This window comes from Malaclemys terrapin, chromosome 6 (genome assembly GCF_027887155.1).
Source record: "Malaclemys terrapin pileata isolate rMalTer1 chromosome 6, rMalTer1.hap1, whole genome shotgun sequence".
In the NCBI taxonomy this organism is placed as follows: domain Eukaryota; kingdom Metazoa; phylum Chordata; order Testudines; family Emydidae; genus Malaclemys; species Malaclemys terrapin.
In genome coordinates, this window is record NC_071510.1 from 39,294,554 (window position 1) to 39,318,507 (window position 23,954).

General features: G+C 46.3%; 1 protein-coding gene across 3 annotated transcripts in view; it reads right to left on the reverse strand.

Annotated features, from left to right (window-relative positions):
- The window catches only part of CFAP95 (cilia and flagella associated protein 95), a 62,002-nt gene that overhangs the window by 990 nt on the left and 37,058 nt on the right, over positions 1 to 23,954 (reverse strand). For all 3 annotated transcript variants that reach the window (XM_054031256.1, XM_054031255.1, XM_054031257.1), the window contains exon 5: positions 16,660 to 16,717. In XM_054031256.1, coding sequence (XP_053887231.1) covers positions 16,660 to 16,717 — 58 coding nt within the window. The remainder of the gene's footprint in view (positions 1 to 16,659; positions 16,718 to 23,954) is intronic.

Here is a 23,954-nt window from a genome sequence, read left to right on the forward strand (position 1 = left end):
ACAAGCAGTACTCATTGAGGAGGAGGGTGTGAAGACCCAGGGTACACCACAGATTGCAGGACTGCTGTACCAAAGGATGCTGAAGAAGCTTGGACCAATAGGTAGTGTTTGGTAAAGGTGTGCAATGAGCTCCAGTGTCACTGCTCTACAGATTTCTACAAAAAGTATGCCTTGCAGAGAAGTAGTTGAGTGGGCCCTCATACCTTGAGGAAGAGGAATTAACATATCATAACACAGTAGAATACAGCCTGCAATCTATTTTGAGAACCTTTGAAATGAAATTGCCTCCCCTTTCATCCACTTGGCAAAGGAGAAGAATAATCTCAGGGATTTTCAAAAGGGCTTCATCCTTTGATGGTAAAAAAGCCAAAGCTCTAGAAATATCGAGGGAATTGTCTCCCAGCCTCTCTAGTGTCATGAGGTTCAGGTAGAATACCGCTAGATGGATAGTCCAATTCACATGGAATCTGGAGGGAACCTTTGCAATGAATTTGGGATGTAACCTTAGGGACACTTTGTTATGGAACACTATGTAGGGAAGGTCTGCCATAAAAGCCACAAGCTCCCCAACTCTCCTAGCTGAAGTAATTGCTGTTAGGAAGACTACTTTCATAAATAGATAGAGAAGTTTTGGGTGAAGTCAAGTCCAGAGTTGCTCCAATCAATTCTATAATGTGCATGACGATTAAACTGGACATTTCTAGGTTCATTTGAAGTCCTACAAATTGCAGGAAACTGAGTATATTGTAAATTGAACTTCCCCAGATGACCGTCTTGTGAGCAGCTAGTCATCGAGGTTAGGAAAAAATTGGACTGCCCTGGCGACAAAGTGTGTTGCTACCATCGAGAATTCCTTTGTGAAAACTCTTGGGGCTGTCGAGAGGCCAAAAAGAACCCTGTACGGGTAAAGTTCTAGTCCCATAAAAAAGCACAGAAAATTCCAGTGAGATGGGTGAATGTCTATATGAAAATAGACATCCTTCAAATTGAGAACTGCAAACCAGTCGCCTTTGTTGAGGAAAGGGATGTTGCGATAATTGGGCCTACAAATTTGCCCTAATTGTGAGCAACTGTAAAAAGTAAATGAAAGTTCATGTCACAATAACCAACAGACATTGATGGGAAAAGGTAAGAAAGGGAGACAGATTGAATTAGTCCAAACACAAATGCCTACTGATATAACTCTAAGACTGTGTGAAGATCATGCTTGGTACATAATAAAAGTGGGAACCAGAAGTCAGTGATGAAAATCAGTGTGTTGGAAACTAGGCCTAATTCATGGACAAAATAATGAGGGGATGGGCTATTTCACCCATCATTCCCTTTTTGGGTCCTTTAAAGAAAGAGATTTTAGGGAGAAAAACCGACTCCTGGAGTGATCTTCACCATTATGGCTGCCACCCCCATCATCTCCTAGGACTCCAGGCCTATATCATCTTGATCTTGAGAGATGTCCTGTCCTGACCAGGCCAGATAGAGGGACCCACTGCCACTTCTGGATCCTAAAACACCACCTGGGATGAAACAGGACTGGACTTTAACAGCAGCAGCAGCAACAACTCCAGCCCATCTCAACTAACTTCTTATTTTTCCCCAAAAGGCTAGTTATTACAATATTTAATATCATCTAAGAGACTGTCAGACAAGAGAGGTTTTATTTCTAAAAGTGTTCTCCAGCAAAAGGGGAAAAGGAAAAAAAGGATGTTGTTAATATGAAAGCCTTATGTAATACTTTACATTTTCAAAGACTGTTTTCCCTTCTTGTTTTGTTTGATACAAGTTTTAAAGGATTTTTAATGATGCGTTTGCCATGGTATTAATCAGGCTGAGGTCTCCGAATACCAAAACCCAAACCTTGCTTAACACTGTTTAATGTTGGACAGTTACTGGACTATTTTTACACCTTTAACCCATATATTCCTCCTAAATTAATACAACAGAGATTATGGAATCCAGAGTAGTCATCCTGAATCTCAAACAGCATATAAAGACATTCAGCTGTCTGAGATATAGAATGGGTCTCCTTGAAATGAGGAAGTATCTCAAATAGAAACCCTTCCCCCTGTGTTGACGAGGCACGGGTTCTATGGCTCCTAACTGAAGATGGGTGTTTATCTCCTGTCTGAGGAACCTGTCATGAGAGGGATCTCTGAAGAGGGACAGGGAGTGGGGTTTTAGTGTGGGAATGGGTCTTGGAGATTAATTCCTTTCTATCTGTCTGAAGTAACATGTTGCCATATTGGAAAGAAATGGAACAGGTGGCCACTGAAGGGGGTGGGACTGTATGGCTGCACCAAGACTGATTTGTAGCTCTTGAAGGTCCCCTCAAAATGATTTCTTGGCATGGGATAGCTGGTGAGGGGGGAAGAAATCATATGGAGTGCATTCTGCCTGCAGTGGTGTAACTTCTGGTTTCCTGGGTGGTTTATAAGCTCATTGATGGAAGAAGGGCTGGGGAGTGAGTCACTGTCTATGACAGTGGCTTAGGTTACTTTCCTCCAAGAAAATCCCCAGCAAGCAGAGGGTAGCCTGAGAGTCTTTGAGAGAGTGTAATGATTTGTCTATTTTTTTGCTGAATGTAAGGTTACCTTTGAAGAGGTTTCTACCATCACTTGGACTTCAGTAGGAAACCCCAAGGACTGAAGCTAAGAAACCCACCTTATAACTACTGAAGTTTCCATAGAGCAGGAAATGGGGTCAGTTGCTTTGAAAGATGTTTGGAGGGACAATTAAGCTATCCACCATCCAGAATAGTCTGAAACTGTAGCCTGAGCTCCTGAGGAAGCTTGCTAGCAAATGGAGATGCCTTATTATAATGAGTCATTTCGAAATCCAGAGCCTGGTAATTTGCCATCTGGAATTGTAGGCTGGCAAAAGAGAAGCTCTTCCTCTCAAGGAAGGTCCAGTTTTCTCCCTGTAACCAAGGCTACTGCAATCTGTTGTGCTTGGTACTGGCTTGAACTACTAGCATAGTTGGGACAGGATGGGGAAAAACATTCTGACTCTTTAGATGAGATAAAAGTATCTCTTCTCAGTCTTTTTTGTGGTTGGAGCACAGTTAACTGCCAAACAGTGTGCCAAACAGCTGGGGCCAATTCTAATATGGCCCTATTGATGGGAAGTGCCACCTTACCAGGGCCCATAGTTTGGAGGATGCCCAGAAGCTTGTGAGTAGGGTCCTGAACTTCTTCCAGAGGGATCTGTAAAGCCTTCACAATCATCCTCAGGAGGTCCTGAAATTATTTAAAATCATCAGGTGGCAAAGGTGAAACCAGCATCACTGCTTTGGAGACAGGGAAGACTGAGCTGCAGGTGGATCAGGCAGTTCTAGCTGCTTGGGGTGTTCCTCCTCTTCACAGTGCTCCTGAGTGGGAAGGAGGGGGAGGGGTTGAGGCTTTTCCCGCTAAGAAGAGTTGTGTTCATATTCCTGCTCTGATCCTTTGGAGTCAGGAGGCCCAAAGTATCGGACCCAAGGTGCCAATAAAGCCCAAATATAAGGTAGTATGGGTATACAACCCTATAGTGGAGGGCTTCACTGATCCCAGGCCTGCTAGTATGTCTTGAGGCAGAGAGAGGGCACCAGTGCCAAATCTTGGGACCATTGGAGTGGTCAATGCATTGGCCTCAATCTCGCCGGAGGAATCAGAGTCCTTGGCATCTACAGGCAGAGCTGTCAGTCTTATGCCTTATGCCTCATGTCTTATGCCATGATTGGTAGATTGAATTGGTGAGTGGCACACTTTTGGTGCCCAGAGGTCAACACCCCAACTGATAGAAGGGACCAGGGAGTGGTGTACCAATGGTGTAAGTACCTCCCTGGAGATCACTGGAACAGAAAGTAGCAGTGACTCTGAGTTGATGTAAACCCTAGTTCCTCAAGAATAGCATAGCTGGGTCCAGCAGAAGAGTGAGGAGGGGCTCTATGTGTTGGTGGATTGGACAGTGCAGGAGGTAGCTGTTAGTACCGCTAAGTCCTTCTTCCTCATGTAGTGTGGAACCGCCAGTGCAGAGGGTGATCGAACCAGACCCATCCCTTACATAGGCAGTGGGTATCCCTGGCTCTCAGTATTGGCCCATGTTCATTGGGAGCTGCAGACCCATACTGGGGCATAGAATCTCATCTGAGTTAGAGGAGGCAAATATGTTAGAGGGTTTAAGTGCAGATTTCTACTGCTTCTTATGAGTGTTTCCTTTACCTTCTTCCCATCCACACCTGGTAGAGTTTTTAAATCTGCACTCTTACCATCCAGGACTGCAAAATGCCATGTCCAAAAGGATGCTAATGGCAGATCCTGATGATGTACAGAGGAGGTGGTAGAAACCCCAGGGTTGAGCTGTGGCCTTAGAGTTCCATCAGATGCTTCCTAACCCAGAATTCTCAAGACTGCACATGAATGCTGCATCTGAAGAAGTGAGGTTTTTACTCACAAAAGCTTATGCCCAAATAAATCTGTTAGTCTTTAAGGTGCCACCAGACTCCTTGTTATGAATGGAATGAGACACTCCCGAAGGCAGCACAAACAGGAGGTTTAGGGATCACTGACTGGGAAGACCCTGGGAGCAAGCCAGGTGGGACGTAAAGCTGAGGCTTTGAGGCATAATATGTGGTCTGAAGAGTGGGGGTGGCCTGGAGGATACCTCCTACCCCCAACACTATTCTAACTAGCTACAATAAAATAATTTACCAAAAAAAAAAAAAAAAAAAAACTGAATAGAAGGCAGGAACACTAGGAAAGCTGTGGATGCTATTGAAGTTCCATCTCGGTCCATGAGCAGTAGAAAGGAACTAGAAAGGCAGTTGGTTCATGTCACCCCTTATGCCCTCAGTTTGGAGAACACGAAGGCACAGGAAAAGACCAATAGACACTGCTAGGGAAGAATCTTTTAGTCTCAGGCGTATGTGTAGCCATAGTGAATACCTATAGGGACCAGCCCCCAAAGAACTCAAAAAACTCTTGTGTTTCAGAATTTACAATGTGTTAAAAAGCAGACCATGGTAATTATTTTTGTAACTGTTATTTTTTTATTAACATAAATAGCATCCATTCAAAGGAGTAATATCACTAACCATGTTTTCATTTCTTGGATTTGCTGCATAATGTATCAAGGCAATTGTTAGAAACAAAGCTCAAGGAAAAAAACAACAGCAATATTAATTCCTTCTATGAATTTGCCTTAGTCAAGGAGCACTATTTGGGATATTTATTTGCAGTCTAGTTTACTTGGACATCTAGTTTAATAAAACAGGGCACCATATCATTATCTACATCCCAAAGGGAAGCTTACGTCTGTAGGAACAGGCTAGGGTTATATTTGACAGGGATATTGAGCACAAGATCCTACACTAATGAACCAATTTTTGTTCAGAATAGCTATTAATTTTACAGTAAGCCAAGGATGCTGAAAATTAGATGACCAGAGCTGCTGAATAAAACAAAGGGATTAAAAAATGTTTTGTTTGATCACAGAATCAGAGTACTGAGCTTTATTAGAACTAGAAGGTTAGCTGGTATATGCATGGGCAGTTATTGCCTAAGGGCTTGAGAGAAGGTATAAAACAAGAAGTATAAAACTACAAGTCATAAAAAGAGACATCCTATTTGAGCTTCTCTCCTGCTGTATAAAATTACAAAACAGGCTTTCAAGAAGTCTTCATTATTTCATGTCTATCTTTGCTCTATGGAGAATTCATCCCTCATTGTTTCTTTGTTTTGAACAATACTGAAGAAGAGAGTTTAATTCCTTTGAATACTGTTAAACTAACAATCATATTTCTTGTTTGATGGATATTGCTATCCTGTATCTTTAAAAAAATGTTTTGACTAAGCACCTATATATGGGGTTTTTAAGTATATTTCATAGGCTATGGTCTGTATCAAATTTTTGCTTAAACCTGTTTCCTTATAAATGTAGAAAACATAGCAAATGATACAAAGCAAATACATTCATTATATTTTTTTCTATAGGCGTTCATATTAAGAAAGCTTTTCTGCTCCCTTTAATCAACAAAAAGCTTTCATAAGGAGTGTAAATACTTGTCAAAGATCCTACCAAGTGCCCTGTTCCAGCTCCCCACCAAGACTGCTGTAATGGAAATCCAAGCCTGTGCTGCTCTGGATCCCTGGGGTGTTTCAAGCTCCTAGTGCTTCAGCAGGCTGCAGCACTGATTCCTCTCTAGACTTCTCTGGCACATTTCCTGGGCACTGACTCACAGTCTGTTATCCTTTATAGGAAATGGGGCTTCTCAGCCCATTGCTTTGGACCCCAGGAGCAGCACTGAATGACCCGAGATATCCTGGTAACTCAAAACACCCCCTTTTCCCAAAATTCCACCAAAGGAGTGAAGGTTCTGTTTTACAGTTTAATAACTCTCCCTCAAGGCATGAAGTACATGTGAAGCAGTCAAACATAGACTGTACAAAGTATAACACCTTTATGCACAGGTGCCAGCTTCCTCATTTCCCCAGGGGTGCTCGAGCCCTGCTCGGCCCCAGGTCCCCCATTCCACCCCTTCCAAGGCCCCACTCCTTCTCACACCCATTCTGTCCCCTCCTCCGAGTGCGCTCCACCCCTTCCTCCCCAACGCCTCCTGCACACCACTGAACAGCTGATAGCAGCGGGCGGGAGGCCCAGGGAGAGGAAGGTGCTAATCGGCAGGGCCACCAGCAGGCGGGAGGCACTAGGGGGAAGGGAGAGGATCTGATCTGCGGGGCCGCCAGTGAGTGCTGAACACCCACTATTTTTTTTCCGTGGGTGCTCCTGCCCTGGAGCACCAACAGAGTTGGCGCCTAGGTTCTTTTATACTTAATTGTGTCATGCACGGGAGAGTATGGATCATACAAAACAATGTGAGTCCTTGGGAAACCAGCTGGATCAAGGCAGGTAAAGTTCCCACCAAATGCAAGTTGCTGCATACTAGCTGGTCTCTTCCTCATGATTCTGTGACATTGCTCACTCCTGCCCCACCCTTCCTCTTTCTGCCTCACTCCCCCTATTCCTGTGTATTTCTTTATTTAAAACTCCTCCTGGTCACCTGGTCTCTTTTGTTCTACTCCTGGTAACTTTCCATTCCTCCTACCTTCCCGCCTCCTTTCTGGAGTCAGCTAAAACTGTTTTCTAAGGATGCAGCTCATCCACTGTCCCAGATGTTTGCACCTGAATCAGTTCTTTAAGTCCTAAGCACCTTTGTATTGTATCCGTCTGGTGCATACATATAAGCACTCAAGACATAGCAGATTTTCATAATACAACTTAACAATATCAATCAAAATTCATAAGTTGTATAGGTATAGCCCCACTATCACATACCATTCTACTGTAGGTTAATATATTCTTGGCAAATACAGTAATGCAAACTGTCATATCTAATGAAAGAAAAATGGCCAGTTAAGCATGACCAATATCCTAAGGGTGGTCTATCAAAACACTCAGTCAAATGACAATTGACTTTTGTGAGCAAACACTTTACAGAATAAGTTATGCCATTTAAAAAGAGTATATGGCCATGATTTTCATCCTCCCAAAGTCACTGGCACACAAAGTAAGGCATCCAGACCATAACATGAACCCTCTTTTCCTTCCCCAAGTTAAGTACTGCATTAAACTTTCCATTTTTGGTGCACAAAACAGAAATTTTACCTTAATTTTTATTTATATCACTATGTGATTTCTATCACTTCAAAGTGAAAGGTTTCTACATTTATTATAAATATATGTTGCAAAGTAGTTTCCAATGATGATAAAATGAAAATAAACTAAATTACTTGTCGATGGGCTTGCTCCTACTTTTCAATGGGTCAATGAGAGTTTTGCCATTCACTTCAGTGGGAACAGGTTAATTTATGTGTAATTTATTCTGTTTGGGTTTTTGTTCCCCTTCTGCCTTCCTCTGAAGCACCAGAGATAGCCACAGCTGTGGCTGGAATACCAGATGGGCTGGGCTGGTGCTTTAAGGTGGTACAGAGAATTCTCTCTGTCTCTGATGCTCTGTTGGTGAGTCTTGCTCACATTCTCATTGTCAAAGTGATTGTTATTTTTGGAGTCAGGAAGGAATTTTCCTCCAGATCAGATTAGCAGGGACCTTGGGGTTTTTCACATTTCTCTGCAGCCCGGGACATGGGTCGCTTGCTACGATCATCTGGGTCAGTCTCATGAAAACAATTGCCTGCAATTGCAGGAGCCTCCAGCATTGGTGTATCTCGGTCCCTTCTGTTCTCTGCCTATGGTGCACAATAGGTTTTAGTCTCCTGAGGGTTATAAATACTTTAATCCAGGCTATTGGATTCAATGCAGGAATAAGTGGGTGAGGTTTGATGGCCTGTGGCATGCTGGAAGTCAGACTAGATGATCTGATGGTCTCTTCTGGCCTTAAATTCCATGCCTCCATGATTATGATTTATACTTATCCTTTTCCTATTTAACACATAGAATATTATAGAAATTGTTTTGTTGTGCATACTGTATATTTTTTCCTGACTGCCATTTTTCACCTTATTTGGACATGATGTGCTAAGCAAAATATCATAGAATTTCAATAAAATTGTGCCTTAGAACAGGACAAACAACGAAAAACGGAAGTCTTTCAGGATCTGATGCTAGGCCTGTGATAAAAAGAAACGTTTCCAGGTATTTATAGTAAGTTTTTGTTCAAAGCTGGGGAAGTTCTGCTATAAATAGTGTCTGTTTATACTAGTTTCTTTCCTATAAAATTTCTCACTGCTGCTATCGCTGGTTCAGCTGCAATATCATGTAGACAGAACTTCAGGCAACCGCTGGCATTTTAACCACTGGGTTGTCTGACCAGTTGAACATACTGACAGACCAGGATTGGGAGGTATAGAGGGTTTGCAAAATGTCTCAGTCAATGAGAGTTGCAGGGTGCTCAGTGCTTCTGAAAAACTCAGAAAATTATTTAGGTGCCTAAATATGGATTTAAAAGACCCTTTTTTTTTTGGTGCAAATCTGAGCCCTAAATAGCTGTGATATGTATTTCATTCAATTATTGTAGTTGCTGTGATGCATTGCAAAGTCATGAAATGATGTGATATTGCATCATCTTCTGGTGACAGGATGCAGTAGGGGGAAGAGAATGGGGTTGAGAGGCAAGGAGGTGTCTAAAAGGTATTCAAGTGCAAAAGTAGGCCCCTAGCCCACTCAAGCACAAGTGAGTGAGTGAGTGTGAGTGTGTGGAGCTGCAGGGGAGGGTACCTCTCTGGTGCTACCCTCCCCCATTCCTATGAATAGCATCATTTATGAGATGACTAGATCAAGACAGAGAACCTGTATTGATGTAAAAACAACAAATAAGAAGAGAGGGCTTAGGGTCCTTCCTCAGAACATTTTTGAAACTCTTGATACAATTCCTTGCATTATAGAATATTTTAAACTTGCCAGAGGAAAGTTCTGTTTTATTAAACTATCTACCAACATACACCAAAGCTACCAAATCCAGCACACCCCACCAAATACAACCAGAGCAATGTGACACTCTTGGTTTGCCCAGGCCAGTAAGTAGGTCAATTGACAGCTGCCTTGCAATTCTGAGGCCACATCTACACTACCTGCTGGATCGTAGTAGTAATCGATCTATCAGGGATCGCTTTATCGCGTCTCATCTAAACGCGATAAATCGATCCCCGAATCAATGCCCATACTCCACCTCAGCAGGAGGAGTAAGCGGAGTCGACTGGGGAGCCGCGGCAGTCGACTTGCTGCCGTGAGGATGGCCAGGTAAGTTGAACTAAGATACTTCGGCTTCAGCTACGCAAATAGTGTAGCTGAAGTTGCATATCTTAGATCGATTCCCCCCGAATGTAGATCAGCCCTGAGTGCCTTAATGCAATGCTACGCTTCTGCGTCTGACAGCTCTGACATCAACAGCCACCATACAAGCAGGCAGGTCACACCATAGCTTCCACCATACAGTTGTTCTTTGCAGCAGGACCTCAACAACTCTTCCATCCCCAAGTTCTCCCTACAAAATGTCTTTCTCTGCAGTGCTAAGCGCCTCTTACTGTAGCACCCACAAAATCTTATTTCACTGCTCCTTTAAAGACAGTCCAGCAAAGCTTATTAACTAAACTTAGTTAACTTATTAACTTAATGCTCCACTTCAGTCAAAACACTGAGTTGGATAATGGTAAAAGTAAAACAAGTTTATTAAAAAAGGGACAGAGGTTTAAGTGATACCAAGAAAAGGAATAAGAATAGAAATGGCTGCGAACAACAGTAAAAATATTTTTCTAAGACTAAAACTCAACAAACGACTCTTTTGTTCAAAGAAGGTTTTCTCCCCACAGTCATTCTCCCAGCATGGCTGGCCCATTCTTTAGCCAGGACACAACACACCGAGCTCAAAGCACTTCGTTTCTCTGACTCCTTTGGTGAAGAATAACGCGGCTCTCTCCCCTTCAGATTATGACAACAGTGTGTTAAGTGTAGAGAGTATGTCAGGTCTGGCAAGAGTTGCTGAAACAATGCTGAACTACCAATGGGCCTTTGTGTCCCAACAAGGTTATCACCCTCCTATCTCAATGAATACTCGGCTCAACTAATCAAGCTTCCTCCTTACACCTTGTCACCCAATGGACCAGACAGGGCCATTTTGTTGCTCCTGGGATTTTTTCCTCTAGGTTGAGGGGTCCTGAAATAGTATCTCTTCTTCTATCCCCTTGAAGCTTTCACTGAGATTCCCCTCTTTCCCTGGAGAGAAGGCAATGCTGTTAAGAGGACTCGTCTTCATGTAAAAGAGGCTATTAAGGAACATCTCTTCTCTCCTTAGATGTTGTTCCACGTATTGGGGGGGGGGGAGGGAAGACTAGAAGCCCCAGAAACTCCAAAGCCAGGTGTCAGGTCCTTTTGCTGCTCCTACTTTAGATTCCCATGGATGGCATTCACGGTCAGTGAGATGGCGCAATCAGCACTCCCTCATGTTCCGCCTCATTTTAACCTCTACCTTTTATTCCTAGAAGTGGTCCCCTCTCGGTCAGTGCTGAGGTACGTTGCTAGGGCAGTGTCCGAGAGCTTATACATGCTGTACCTTTTATACAAACACCAGACTTCAGACTCCATGTCTGACAGGCATGCATCTTTCCAAAACAATATATTCAGATTACAATAAAAATTTGTTTAAAAGTATGGAGAAGTCTCTGAGGCCTTGTCTACACTACGAGAGTAGTTCGATTTTACTTAAATCGAATTTTTGGAATCGATATTGCAAAGTCGAACGTGTGTGTCCACACTAAGGACAGTAATTCGACTTTGTGAGTCCACACTAACGGGGAAAGCGTCGACATTGGAAGTGGTGCACTGTGGTCAGCTATCCCACAGTTCCCGGAGTCCCCGCTGCCCATTGGAATTCTGGGTGGAGCCGCAAATGCCTTCTGGGTAAAAAAAAGGTGTCCAGGGTGCTTTTGGGTAACTGTCGTCATCCGTCCATCACTCCCGCCCTCCCTCCCTGAAAGCGCCGGCGGGAAATCAGTTCGCGCACTTTTCTAGTCAGTGACAGCGCGGACGCCACAGCACTGCGAGCATGGAGCCTGCTGCAACCATCACTGCAGTTGTGGCCGCTCTCAACGCCTCGCAACTTATCATACACCTTTCCCTGAGGCAGATGCAGAAAAGTCAGGCGAGGAGGCTACGTCAACGCGGTGATGGCCTGAAGTCTGAGAGTAGCACAGACCTCTCAGAAAGCAGGGGACCCAGCGCCGAGAACATCACGGTGGCAATGGGTCATGTTGATGCCGTCGAAAGGAGATTCTGGGCACGGGAAACAAGCACTGAGTGGTGGGACCGCATAGTGCTGCAGGTCTGGGATGAATCCCAGTGGCTGCGAAACTTTCGCATGCGGAAGGGAACTTTCCTGGAACTTTGTGAGTTGCTGTCCCCTGCCCTGAAGCGCAATGACACCCGGATGCGAGCAGCCCTGACTGTCCAGAAGCGAGTGGCCATAGCCCTGTGGAAGCTTGCAACGCCAGACAGCTACCGGTCAGTCGCGAACCAGTTTGGGGTGGGCAAATCTACCGTGGGGGTTGTTGTGATGCAAGTAGCCAAGGCAATCGTTGATGTACTGCTGCCAAAGGTAGTCACCCTGGGAAACGTGGAGGCGATCATAGATGGCTTCGCAGCGATGGGATTCCCAAACTGCGGTGGGGCCATAGATGGAACTCACATCCCTATCCTGGCACCGGAACACCAGGCCAGCCAGTACATTAACAGAAAGGGCTACTTTTCCATGGTGCTGCAAGCACTGGTGGACCACAGGGGACGTTTTACCAACATCTACGTGGGATGGCCGGGCAAGGTTCATGACGCTCGTGTTTTCAGGAACTCTGGTCTGTTTAGACGGCTGCAGCAAGGTATTTACTTCCCGGACCACAAAATAACTCTTGGGGATGTGGAGATGCCTATAGTCATCCTCGGGGACCCAGCCTACCCGCTAATGCCCTGGCTCATGAAGCCCTATACTGGTGCCCTGGACACTGAAAAAGAACTCTTCAACTACCGGCTGAGCAAGTGCAGAATGGTGGTGGAGTGTGCTTTTGGCCGTCTCAAGGGGAGATGGAGAAGCTTACTGACTCGCTGTGATCTCAGCGAAACCAATATCCCCATTGTTATTGCAGCTTGCTGTGTGCTCCACAATCTCTGTGAGAGCAAGGGGGAGACCTTTATGGCGGGGTGGGAGGTTGAGGAAAATAGCCTGGCTGCTGATTACTCACAGCCAGACAGCCGGGCGATTAGAAGAGACCAGCGGGAAGCGCTGTGCATCCGGGAGGCTTTGAAAGCAAAGTTCCTGAGTGAGCAGGGTAACCTGTGACTTTAAAGTTTGTGTATTGAGAAGCTAAACCTGCCCCCATTTCTTTGCCCAGTTAATGTTGACTATCCTATCCAGTTACATACCCCCTTCACCCCACTTCCAACACACGTTTCAAAATAAAAATAGTTCTACTTTGTTAAAGCACACCGTTTTCTTTAATACTGTATTCGCGGGAATTTTTTAAAACTGGGACGCAGACTGTGGTGCGGAGCGGGTGTACTGTAGTGGCGCGAATGCAGCTTCTAAACTCAAGGATTGACAGGCTCCGCTGCGGTGGGATGGTTGTTTCAACGGAGCCTGTCACCCCTCCTGATAGGGACTGTGTGTATGGGGGGGTCTATGTGACTTTGTGGCAGGGGGAGGACGGTTACAGATCCCCTGCTGTGTGGCTCTGTGATCCTGCCTAAGGACCGCCGCTTAAGATCTGTAACTGCCCTCCCCTGCCACAAAGTCACAGAGCAACCCACCCCCCACCACATAACATGAAAACAACCTCCCAGACTAACCAGGGTAACTAGTCACTGCATCACTGCACTATGTATGTGCCCTGCTGCTGTGCCTGCCCCCGACTATATACCCTGCCAAAGGTGACTGTCCTGTCGAATTACCAACCCCCTATCCCCCCCTCCTGCAAAAGAACATGATGGAAACAGTAGTTAACAGAAACGTATTTTTTATTATCAACCAAACATGGAACTGGGAAAGTGAAACTTGGACGGGGGCTTGTGTCAGGCGGGAAGGAAAGAACTTGTCAAATTTTGGGGAATGAGAGCCTTCTGCTGCTCGAGCTCTCTGCAGGGGTGGAGTGAGAGTTAGCAGGGACTCTGCCGCCTCTCCTTCTGTGCACTTTGGGTGAGGGGAGTATGGGACTTGGTGGCGGGGGAGGGCGGTTAGAGATGGACTGCAGCGGGGCTCTGTCCTCCTGCCTCCGTTCCTGCAGAACATCCACAAGGCGCCGGAGCGTGTCCGTTTGCTCCCTCATTAGTCCAAGCAGGGTTTGAGTCGCCTGCTGGTCTTCCTGACGCCACCTCTCCTCCCGATCCATGTTGGCTTGGTGCATTCGGGTCAAGTTCTCCCGCCACTGGGTCTGCTGTGCTGCCTGGGCTCTGGAGCAGGCTATAAGCTCCGAGAACATGTCCTCCCGTGTCCTCTTCTTCTTATGCCTAATCCGCGCTAGCCTCTGGGAGTGTGATGACAGGCTAGGTTGTGAGACAGTCGCAGATGGGGCTGTGGGAATGGGAAAAAGGGAGTGAATTCCTCAGAAAGATAAATGTAGTTGTGAACAAAGAACATAGTCTTTCTCTGTTAACAAGACCATGCACAGCACCTCTCACATGCGCACTCAGCACAAGGTCGAATTCTCGGCCTTCGCATTCAGTGCCTGGGGTCTTCTACAGCACATTTGAGAAGCCTCTCAGGAGAACGGAATTTCTGTTGCAGGCAGACATGGTAAGCCGTAGACTTGTGGCAGCTTAAAACTTTAATATTAGCAATGGCCTCATTTCACATTGAAATCAATGTCGGTCCCTGCTGCCAGCAATTCGGCAAGCAGGAAGTCTGCTCCTGTCCCACACCCTCGCGGCTGTCCCCGGGAACGATCCCTTTCGGCTGCCCCTCTCCCGCCTCCACCGCGTGGCTGCAAACCAGCGGTTACAGTTCTGTAAAGGAACGGCAAAGCAGTCCCAACACTAACATTCCCCTACCTCATTCAAAGCAGGTCATCATGAGCGACATCACCCTCATGAGGATCTCTGACAGCGAGAAAGAGAGAATGCTCCGGGAAAGCCTGCAAAGACCAGGGCCGTATGCCGCCATGCTGTGCAGAGCAATGATTCCAGAGTACTTGATAGTCTCGTGGCGTGGCAACGTGTCCTACTACGGAGGACCCAATAAGGCCGCTCTCCCCAAGAACCTAATGCAGCGGATTTCCAATTACCTCCAGGAGAGCTTCCTCGAGATGTCACAGGAGGATTTCTGCTCCATCCCCGGACATATAGACCGCATTTTACTGTAGCTGCTGTAGCAGTGACTAACCAGTAGAGCGGCTTGGGCAGGACAATCATGCAAAACCGGACATTGCTAGATTTTTTTTCAATAGTTGCACTGCCCATGACTGAACCGTTAAGCTAATCAAACTAATCATGAGAAACCCATTTTTTAAATTGTTAATATTCCTGTTCTGTTACAAATAAATGTTTAGATTTTTACAACACTTACTGGCTGATCCTTCCCCAGATTCTGTGTCCGGGGTAACGGCTGGGGAGGGTTGGTAGGGGATCTCTGTAAGGGTGATGAAGAGATCCTGGCTGTCGGGGAAATCAGCGTTGTGAGCGCTGTCGACTGCCTCGTCCTCCTCATCTCCTTCCTCATCTTCCCCGTCCGCTAACATGTCCGAGGATCCAGCCGTGGACACTATCCCATCCTCAGAGTCCACGGTCACTGGTGGGGTAGTGGTGGCGGCCGCACCGAGGATGGAATGCAGTGCCTCGTAGAAACGGGATGTCTGGGGATGGGATCCGGAGCGTCCGTTTGCCTCTTTGGTCTTCTGGTAGCCTTGTCTCAGCTCCTTGATTTTCACGCGGCACTGCGTTACATCCCGGCTGTATCCTCTCTCTGCCATGTCTTTAGAGATCTTCTCGTAGATCTTTGCATTCCGTCTTTTGGATCGCAGCTCGGAAAGCACGGACTCATCGCCCCACACAGCGATGAGATCCAAGACTTCCCGATCAGTCCATGCTGGGGCCCTCTTTCTATTCTGAGATTGCACGGCCATCACTGCTGGAGAGCTCTGCATCGTTGCCAGTGCTGCTGAGCTCGCCACGATGTCCAGACAGGAAATGAGATTCAAACTGGCCAGACAGGAAAAGGAATTCAAATTCAAATTTTCCCGGGGCTTTTCCTGTGTGGCAGTTCAGAGCATCCGAGCTCGTACTGCTGTCCAGAGCGTCAACAGAGTGGTGCACTGTGGGATAGCTCCCGGAGCTATTAGCGTCGATTTCCATCCACACCTAGCGTAATTCGACATGGCCATGTCGAATTTAGCGCTACTCCCCTCGTCGGGGAGGAGTACAGAAGTCGAATTAAAGAGACCTCTATGTCGAACTAAATACCTTCGCGGTGTGGACGGGTGCAGGGTTAATTCGATGTAACGGCGCTAACTTCGACATAAACGCCTAGTGTAGACCAGGCCTGAGAGGATACAGTAATCACCTCTGTACTAAAAAAAACAAAAAAAAAAAAACACTTTCCCAAAACCTTTGGTTTGCTCTCCAAAAAACTGTTATTCCTTTAAATTTTTATTTTATTTTGATTATTACTTAATTCCAGTTTTATATTTGTTACAATACACACAACACAATTCTTTCACTCCTTGAATCAAGAGAACACTGATACTCATGCACGTGGTGGTGAAAAAAGAAGATACACAGAAATAAATTCTTTAAGCTTTTATCATGCTAAAGCATCATTAAGTTTAACCAAAGATGGAAAGAAAGTTATAAATATCTTATTTTCCACAAAACACTGAGCTTGTGTGGTAGATAACCAAGAAAGGACAGAAAATAGCTGTGGAGGGAAATCTTAAATAAACAGTTTGCTAGCAAGTTATGGGCAAATTAAGAACTGTGTCTCTGTAGTATATAAACTCAAAAATAAATTATAGCTGTTATAACTGTCTCACTTCATTACTGACTCCCACAGTTATACTGCTAATGGCTATATGCAAATATGAACAAATCAACATTTCAGCAGCCTCTTCTTTTCCCAAGGTTAATTAAATGCTCTAGATATGAAGCTACATGTAAAACATCACTGTAAAATAGGACTTTTCTGCTCCATATACTTACATATGGCGTATAATCATATGGAGGAACATAGTCTATACGGTATGTTGTATCCAGATACCTATGATGCACAAAACAAACAAGTAAGGTATATGATATCACAAATAACTTTTATTTAAGGAAAGTTTATTTTATAGATAATGAAAACATTAGGATAGCACTTTTTGGAAGTGCAGTTAACTGTTTAAAGTCTTGTCAAATCTGGTCACAACAGATTAGTCCAAAAAGACTGTCCTTCACTTCGTGAATAAGGTTGACTGAGCAAACATATACTGCAATTTACTTCCCTCTTTCTACTTGGAAAAAGGGAAATTTCAGGTCAGAATCCACAGGCAGACTATTTTTATATGAATTTAACTGAGAGCAGTCCTTATACTGAGCCATATAGTGCTACATTTTCAGACATGTGTGTGCAAAAATTCACCCCCTATTTGCATACACTAAATCTATATAAGCAAGTACTCAGATGTGCACGCATAGAGTTAGAGCTTTGCATGCACACACTGATGTGTATGCACAGCTCTCCATTTGCACTTTTGAGTACTTATGCCAATAAGCTGGGCACATACATGTTTGAAAATATGGCCTGATATCTTCCTTTGTAAGATATTGTAACTGTAATACAAAATCTTTGTCTATTATAGCTTTAGTTAAAAGGACATCCTTGATTTCATAAGAGATACGTAAGTTAGGAAACAGTAGAGAGGTTAACCATAGGTATCATTCACAAGGGCAAAGTGGAGCAATTCCTACTACAACCTTCCAATTCAAAGTTTAAATCAGCATTTTTTCCTACAGTTGAGCTATGTTTATGTGCTGTAGCCTATAGGATTATCAGTGTTGTTAGAATACCTGAGCTTTTTCCACCCACTATCTGTCTGTCAGGTGCAGTGCTAATACACCCCAGACTTTGTTCCTGTCAGTTCAAAGGAAGGAGCACTCACCTTAAAGTACAATGGGGGAGAAATTATCAGCAGACTTATAGGTAGATAAGCAGCAGAAAATAAATAGGTTCAAGACATAGGACTTGTTCTGTAGCATAGGAGATTCAGCTGCACAGAGTTTACCATTTAACTATTTAGGTACTATATCCAGCAAGGTGTTACCCTCCAGAGCATGCTCAGAGGAGTCTTACAATGAGGAGAGGGGGCTCTATAAACCATTCTTGTAAGGTCTCTGGTGGTATATGGAAAGTGGTTAGAGAGTGCTAGATCAGTGTAAAAAAGCTTTAGGATGTTTTCAGATTGCTGTCAATGCATTTGTCTAGGGCAGGAGTTCTCAAACTGGGGGTCGCAACCCCTTGAGGGGTCACAAGGTTATTACATCGGGGTCGCGAGCACATGCATGAAACAGAGAACTGCTAACATAAATATATAATTTAAATCTAGCATTTTAGAAAATTACACACACCTTTTCATTATAAGGTAGTGTATTTACTTCAAAAAGTATTGTAAACATGTAATGCAGCGATCCTTGCTCCTAAACAAAATATATATTTGGTATTATCACCACTTTAAGGAAATTGAACTCTGGGGATTGTAGTTTAGTGCACACAGGTTTGTTGTCTTGAGACTGAAAAGCTGGGACTGAGACAACATTAGAAGGCTTGATTGTTCAGCAGCTGAAGAGCTGCATTAGTCCACAGACAAATCAGAACACTGAGACTGGCGCGCGCGCGCACACACACACAAAGAAAAAAAGAAGCAATCTATAATTTAACAGTCAGACACACTGGTGGGGCAGCGCTGGGCCACCCCAAAATTTACCTTAGCCCCCCTGTAGCCACCTCTCCCTATGCAAAGGTCAACTGTTATGTGGGGAGTAAGGGTGGGATGGTATATTTCTGCACTGCCTTCAGAGCTGGATCCCCAGTCAGTAGTGCCACTCTCTGGCCACCCAGCTCTGAAGGCAGCGCCGCACAGAAGTAAGAGTGGCAATGGGCACTAAGTCTGCTGTGAAAAGTGATACTGACAAAGTGTCTTCACTTTTAAAATATTGAAAAATAACTTTTCTGCTTATACCAATCATTCGATAAAAATGTGTTTTAGTTTTAATTTAAAAACCGTGAGAAAAGGTAAATTCATTTTAAACAATAGGGTTATAAATTTAGCATTTAAAATAGCATTAAATATAAAAAATGTGTTTTTAATTTATAAGGGGTGGGGGTCACACTCAGGCTTGCTGTTTGAAAGGGGTTATTAGAGGGCTTTCACTTCACCCCCTGCCCTGGTTCTTGTCACACAGACAGAAAGCAGAAAACCAGAAGTCTGAAGCGCAGGCAATGCAATGTTTATTGGGGTTAGTTCCAAGCAAGCATATCCATTGCTCTACACGCTGGCACAGCCTGTTTCCCAGTGTTCCGCTCCCTGCTCTGGTGCTGCAGAGCCTTGCCTGTGTCCCCATTCCCCATTCCCACTTCCTCCTTCTTAGCAGGCCCAAATATACCTGCAGTGCACACCCTAGTCACACCCCTTCAACTTATGGTTATGATCCGTTCTGGAGGGTCATGAGTCTGGGGTCTTCGTCCCACCTCTTTTGTATCCCATGGGAGGGGTAAGGAGTGAGGTTGTGTTCTGGCCAAGGCCAGGCCTTTCTTTGGGTATGTCTACACTACGAGAGTAGTTCGATTGTACTTAAATCAAATATGTGGAATCGATATTACAAAGTCGAATGTGTGTATCCACACTAAGGACAGTAATTCGACTTTGTGAGTCCACACTAACGGGGCAAGCGTCGACATTGGAAGCAGTGCACTGTGGGCAGCTATCCCACAGTTCCCGCAGACCCCGCTGCCCATTGGAATTCTGGGTCGAGCCCCCAATGTCTGCTGGGGAAAAAAATGTGTCGAGGGTGGTTTTGGGTAAATGTCGTCATCCAACCGTCACTCCCTCCCTCCCTTCCTGAAAGCGCCGGCGGGCAATCAGTTCGCGCACTTTTCTGCTGAGTGACATCGCGGACGCCACAGCACTGCGAGCATGGAGCCCGCTGCGACCATCGCTGCAGTTATGGCCATTGTCAACACCTCGCACCTTATCAGCCACCTTTTCCAGAGGCAGATGTTCAGAAATCAGGCGAGGAGGCTACGGCAGCGCGATGAGGACATGAAGTCTGAGAGTGGCACAGACCTGTCACAAAGCACGGGACCCCGCGCCGTGGACATCATGGTGGCAATGGGTTATGTTGATGCCATGGAACGGCGACTCTGGGCACGTGAAACAAGCACTGACTGGTGGGACCGCATAGTGCTGCAAGTCTGGGATGAATCCCAGTGGCAGAGAAACTTTCGCATGCGGAAGGGAACTTTCCTTGAACTTTGTGAGTTGCTGTCCCCTGCCCTGAAGCGCAAGGACACCCGGATGCGAGCAGCCCTGACTGTCCAGAAGCGAGTGGCCATAGCCCTCTGGAAACTTGCCACGCCAGACAGCTACCGGTCAGTTGCGAACCACTTTGGCGTGGGCAAATCTACCGTGGGGGTTGTTGTGATGCAAGTAGCCAAGGCAATCGTTGATGTACTGCTGTCAAAGGTAGTGACCCTGGGAAACGTGGAGGCGATCATAGATGGCTTCGCAGCGATGGGATTCCCAAACTGCGGTGGGGCCATAGATGGAACTCACATCCCTAGCCTGGCACCGGACCACCAGGCCAGCCAGTACATTAATCGAATGCTACTTTTCCATGGTGCTGCAAGCACTGGTGGACCACAGGGGACGTTTTACCAACATCTACGTCGGATGGCCGGGCAAGGTTCATGACGCTCGTGTTTTCAGAAACTCTGGTCTGTTTAGACGGCTGCAGGAGGGTACTTACTTCCCGGACCACAAAATAACTGTTGGGGATGTTGAGATGCCTATAGTGATCCTCGGGGACCCAGCCTACCCGCTAATGCCCTGGCTCATGAAGCCCTATACAGGCACCCTGGACAGTGAAAAGGAACTCTTCAACTACCGTCTGAGCAAGTGCAGAATGGTGGTGGAGTGTGCTTTTGGACGTCTCAAGGGGAGATGGAGAAGCTTATTGACTCGCTCCGATCTCAGCGAAACCAATATCCCCATTGTTATTGCAGCTTGCTGTGTGCTCCACAATCTCTGTGAGAGCAAGGGGGAAACCTTTATGGCAGGGTGGGAGGTTGAGGCAAATTGCCTGGCTGATGATTATGCCCAGCCAGACAGCCGTGCGATTAGAAGAGCCCAGCGGGACGCGCTGTGCATCCAGGAGGCTTTGAAAGCTAGGTTCCTCAGTGAGCAGGGTAACCTGTGACAATTTTGTTGGTTTACAGAGAAGCTGAACCTGGCCCCGTTTCTTTACCCAGTGACTGTTCACAATCCTCTCCAGTTTCATACCCCGTTCACCCCCTTCCAACCCACATTTAAAAATAAAATCACTGATAATTTGTTAATGAACAACGTTTTATTTATTACTGTTTTCGCGGGAAAATGTTGAAACTGGGACGCAGACTGTGGTGGGGAGCAGGTGTAGTGTACTCATGCAAAGGACGCTTCTAAACTCGAGGAATGCCAGGCTCCTGCTTCTACAGTGGTCCGCACTGGCGGACTGATTGTTTGAACGGAGCCTGCCACCCATCCTGTTCGGGACTCTGTGTGTGGGGGCTATGTGACTTTGTGGCAGGGGGAGGACGGTTACAGATTCCCTGCTGCGTGGCTCTGTGATCCAGGATAAGGACCGCTGCATAAGATCTGTAACCGCCCTCCCACCGCCAAAAAAATCTCATAGCCCCCGCCCCCAACAGACAATGAAAACCGCCTCCCAGACTGACCAGGGTGCCTAGTGACTGCACTGTGTGTGTGCTGCTGCTGAACCTGCCCCTGTGTCTGTACCAGCCACCTTTCCCCCCCTTAAAACAGACTATCATCTAAAAAAAACATGATGGAAACAGCAATTAACAGAAACGTATTTTTTTTATTAGCAAATGGACAGTTAGGGGATGAAACTGGGATGGGGGATTGGGTGATGCGGGAAGGAAAGGACTTATCAAATTTTGGGGAATGACAGCCTCCTGCCACTTGAGCAGTCTGCAGGGGTAGAGTGACAGTTTTCACGGGCTCTGCAGCCCCTCCTTCTTGGTACTTTCGGTGAGGGGGGTATGGGACTTTGTGGCGGGGGACGGTGGTTACACAGACTGCAGTGGGGCTCTGCCCTCCTGCCTCCGGTCCTGCAGAACATCCACAAGGCACCGGAGCGTGTCCGTTTGCTCCCTCATTAGTCCAAGCAGTGTTTGAGTCGCCTGCTGGTCTTCCTGCCGCCACCTCTCCTCCCGTTCGCTGTGTGCTCGCTGGTATTGGGACATGTTCTCCCTCCACTGACTCTGCAGGGTTGCCTCGGCTCGGGAGCAGCCCATAAGTTCTGAGAACATGTCGTCCCGTGTCCTTTTACGTCTACGCCTAATCTGCGACAGCCTCTGGGAGTCTGATGACAGGGTAGGTCGGGAGACAGCCACAGCTGTGGGATGGGAAAAAGGGAGTGAATTCCTCAGAAAGATAAATTTTTGGGTGAACAAAGAAAATAGTCTCTCTGTGAAAAAGACCATTCACAGCACCTATCACATGCGCACTCAGGACAAGGTCGAATTTTCGGCCTTCGCATTCAGTCCCGGGGGTCCTGCAGTGCAGATCACAGAATCGGAACAGCACAGCAGAATTTGGGTAGCGGGCTGACATGGTAAGCCGTAGACTTGTGGCAGCTTAAAACTTTAATAATAGCACTGCCCTACTTTCACGTTCAAAGCAATGCTCCTAGCGTTGGCCAGTTCCTGCTGCCAGCAATCTGGCAAGCATGAACTCTGCCCCTGTCCCACCCCCTCGCGGCTGTCCCCGGGAAAGATCCCTCTATGCTGCCCCTCTCCCGCCTCCACCGCATGGCTGTAAACCAGCGGTTACAGTTCTGTAAAGGAACAGGGAAGCAGTCCCAATACTAACATTGCCCTAATTCAAAGCAGGTGACCATGAGCGACATCACTCTGATGCGTATTTCTGACAGCGAGAAAGAACGCATGCTTCGGGAAAGCCTCCAAAGACCAGGGCCGTATGCCGCCATGCTGTGCAAGGCAATGATCCCGGAGTACTTGATGGTAGCCTGGCGCGGAAACGTTTCCTACTATGGAGGACACAACAAGGCCGCTCTCCCAAGGAACCTCATGCAAAGGCTTTCCAATTACCTCCAGGAGAGCTTCATGGAGATGTCCCATGAGGATTTCTGCTCTATCCCCGGATATATTGACCGAATTTTACTGTAGCTGCACTGGCAAGGGCTAAACAGTACAGAGCCTAGGGCAAACCAATCAAGATTTACCGGACATTGTTAGATTTTTTTGCAGCAGTTGCACTGCCAAAGACTAGAACTTTAAGTGCCTAGGACAGTCTAATCATGAAAAAGCCACAGTTAATATTTATATTCTTTTATAAATAAATGTTTACATGTTTAAACCACTTACCGGCTGATCCTTCCCCTGATTCTGGGTCCGGGTTAACGGCTGGGGACGGTTGGTAGAGGATCTCTGTGAGGGTGATGAAGAGATCCTGGCTGTCTGGGAAATCAGCGTTGTAAGCGCTGTCGACTGCCTCGTCCTCCTCATCTCCTTCCTCTTCTTCCCCATCCACTACCATCTCAGAGGAAGCGGGCGTGGACAATATCCCATCCTCAGAGTCCACGGTCAGTGGTGGGGTAGTGGTGGCGGCCGCACCTAGGATGGAATGCAGTGCCTTGTGGAAAGGGCATGTCTGCGGCTGGGATCCGGAGCGTCCGTTTGCCTCTTTGGTCTTCTGGTAGCCTTGTCTCAGCTCCTTTATTTTCACGCGGCACTGCGTTGCATCCCGGCTGTATCCTCTCTCTGTCATTGCTTTGGAGATCTTCTCGTAGATCTTTGCATTCCGTCTTTTCGATCGCAGCTCTGAAAGCACGGACTCATCGCCCCACACAGCGATCAGATCAAAGACTTCCCGATCAGTCCATGCCGGGGCCCTCTTTCTATTCTGATTGCATGGCCATCTCTGCTGGAGAGCTCTGCATCGTTGCCAGTGCTGCTGAGCTCGCCACGATGTCCAAACAGGAAATGAGATTCAAACTGCCCAGACAGGAAAAGGAATTCAAATTTTCCCGGGGCTTTTCCTGAGGGCTGGTCAGAGCATCTGAGCTCTGACTGCTGTCCAGAGCGTTAACAGAGTGGTGCACTCTGAGATAGCTCCCGGAGCTATTAGCGTTGATTTCCATCCACACCTACCCTAATTCGACATGGCCATGTCGAATTTAGCGCTACTCCCCTCGTTGGGGAGGAGTACAGAAGT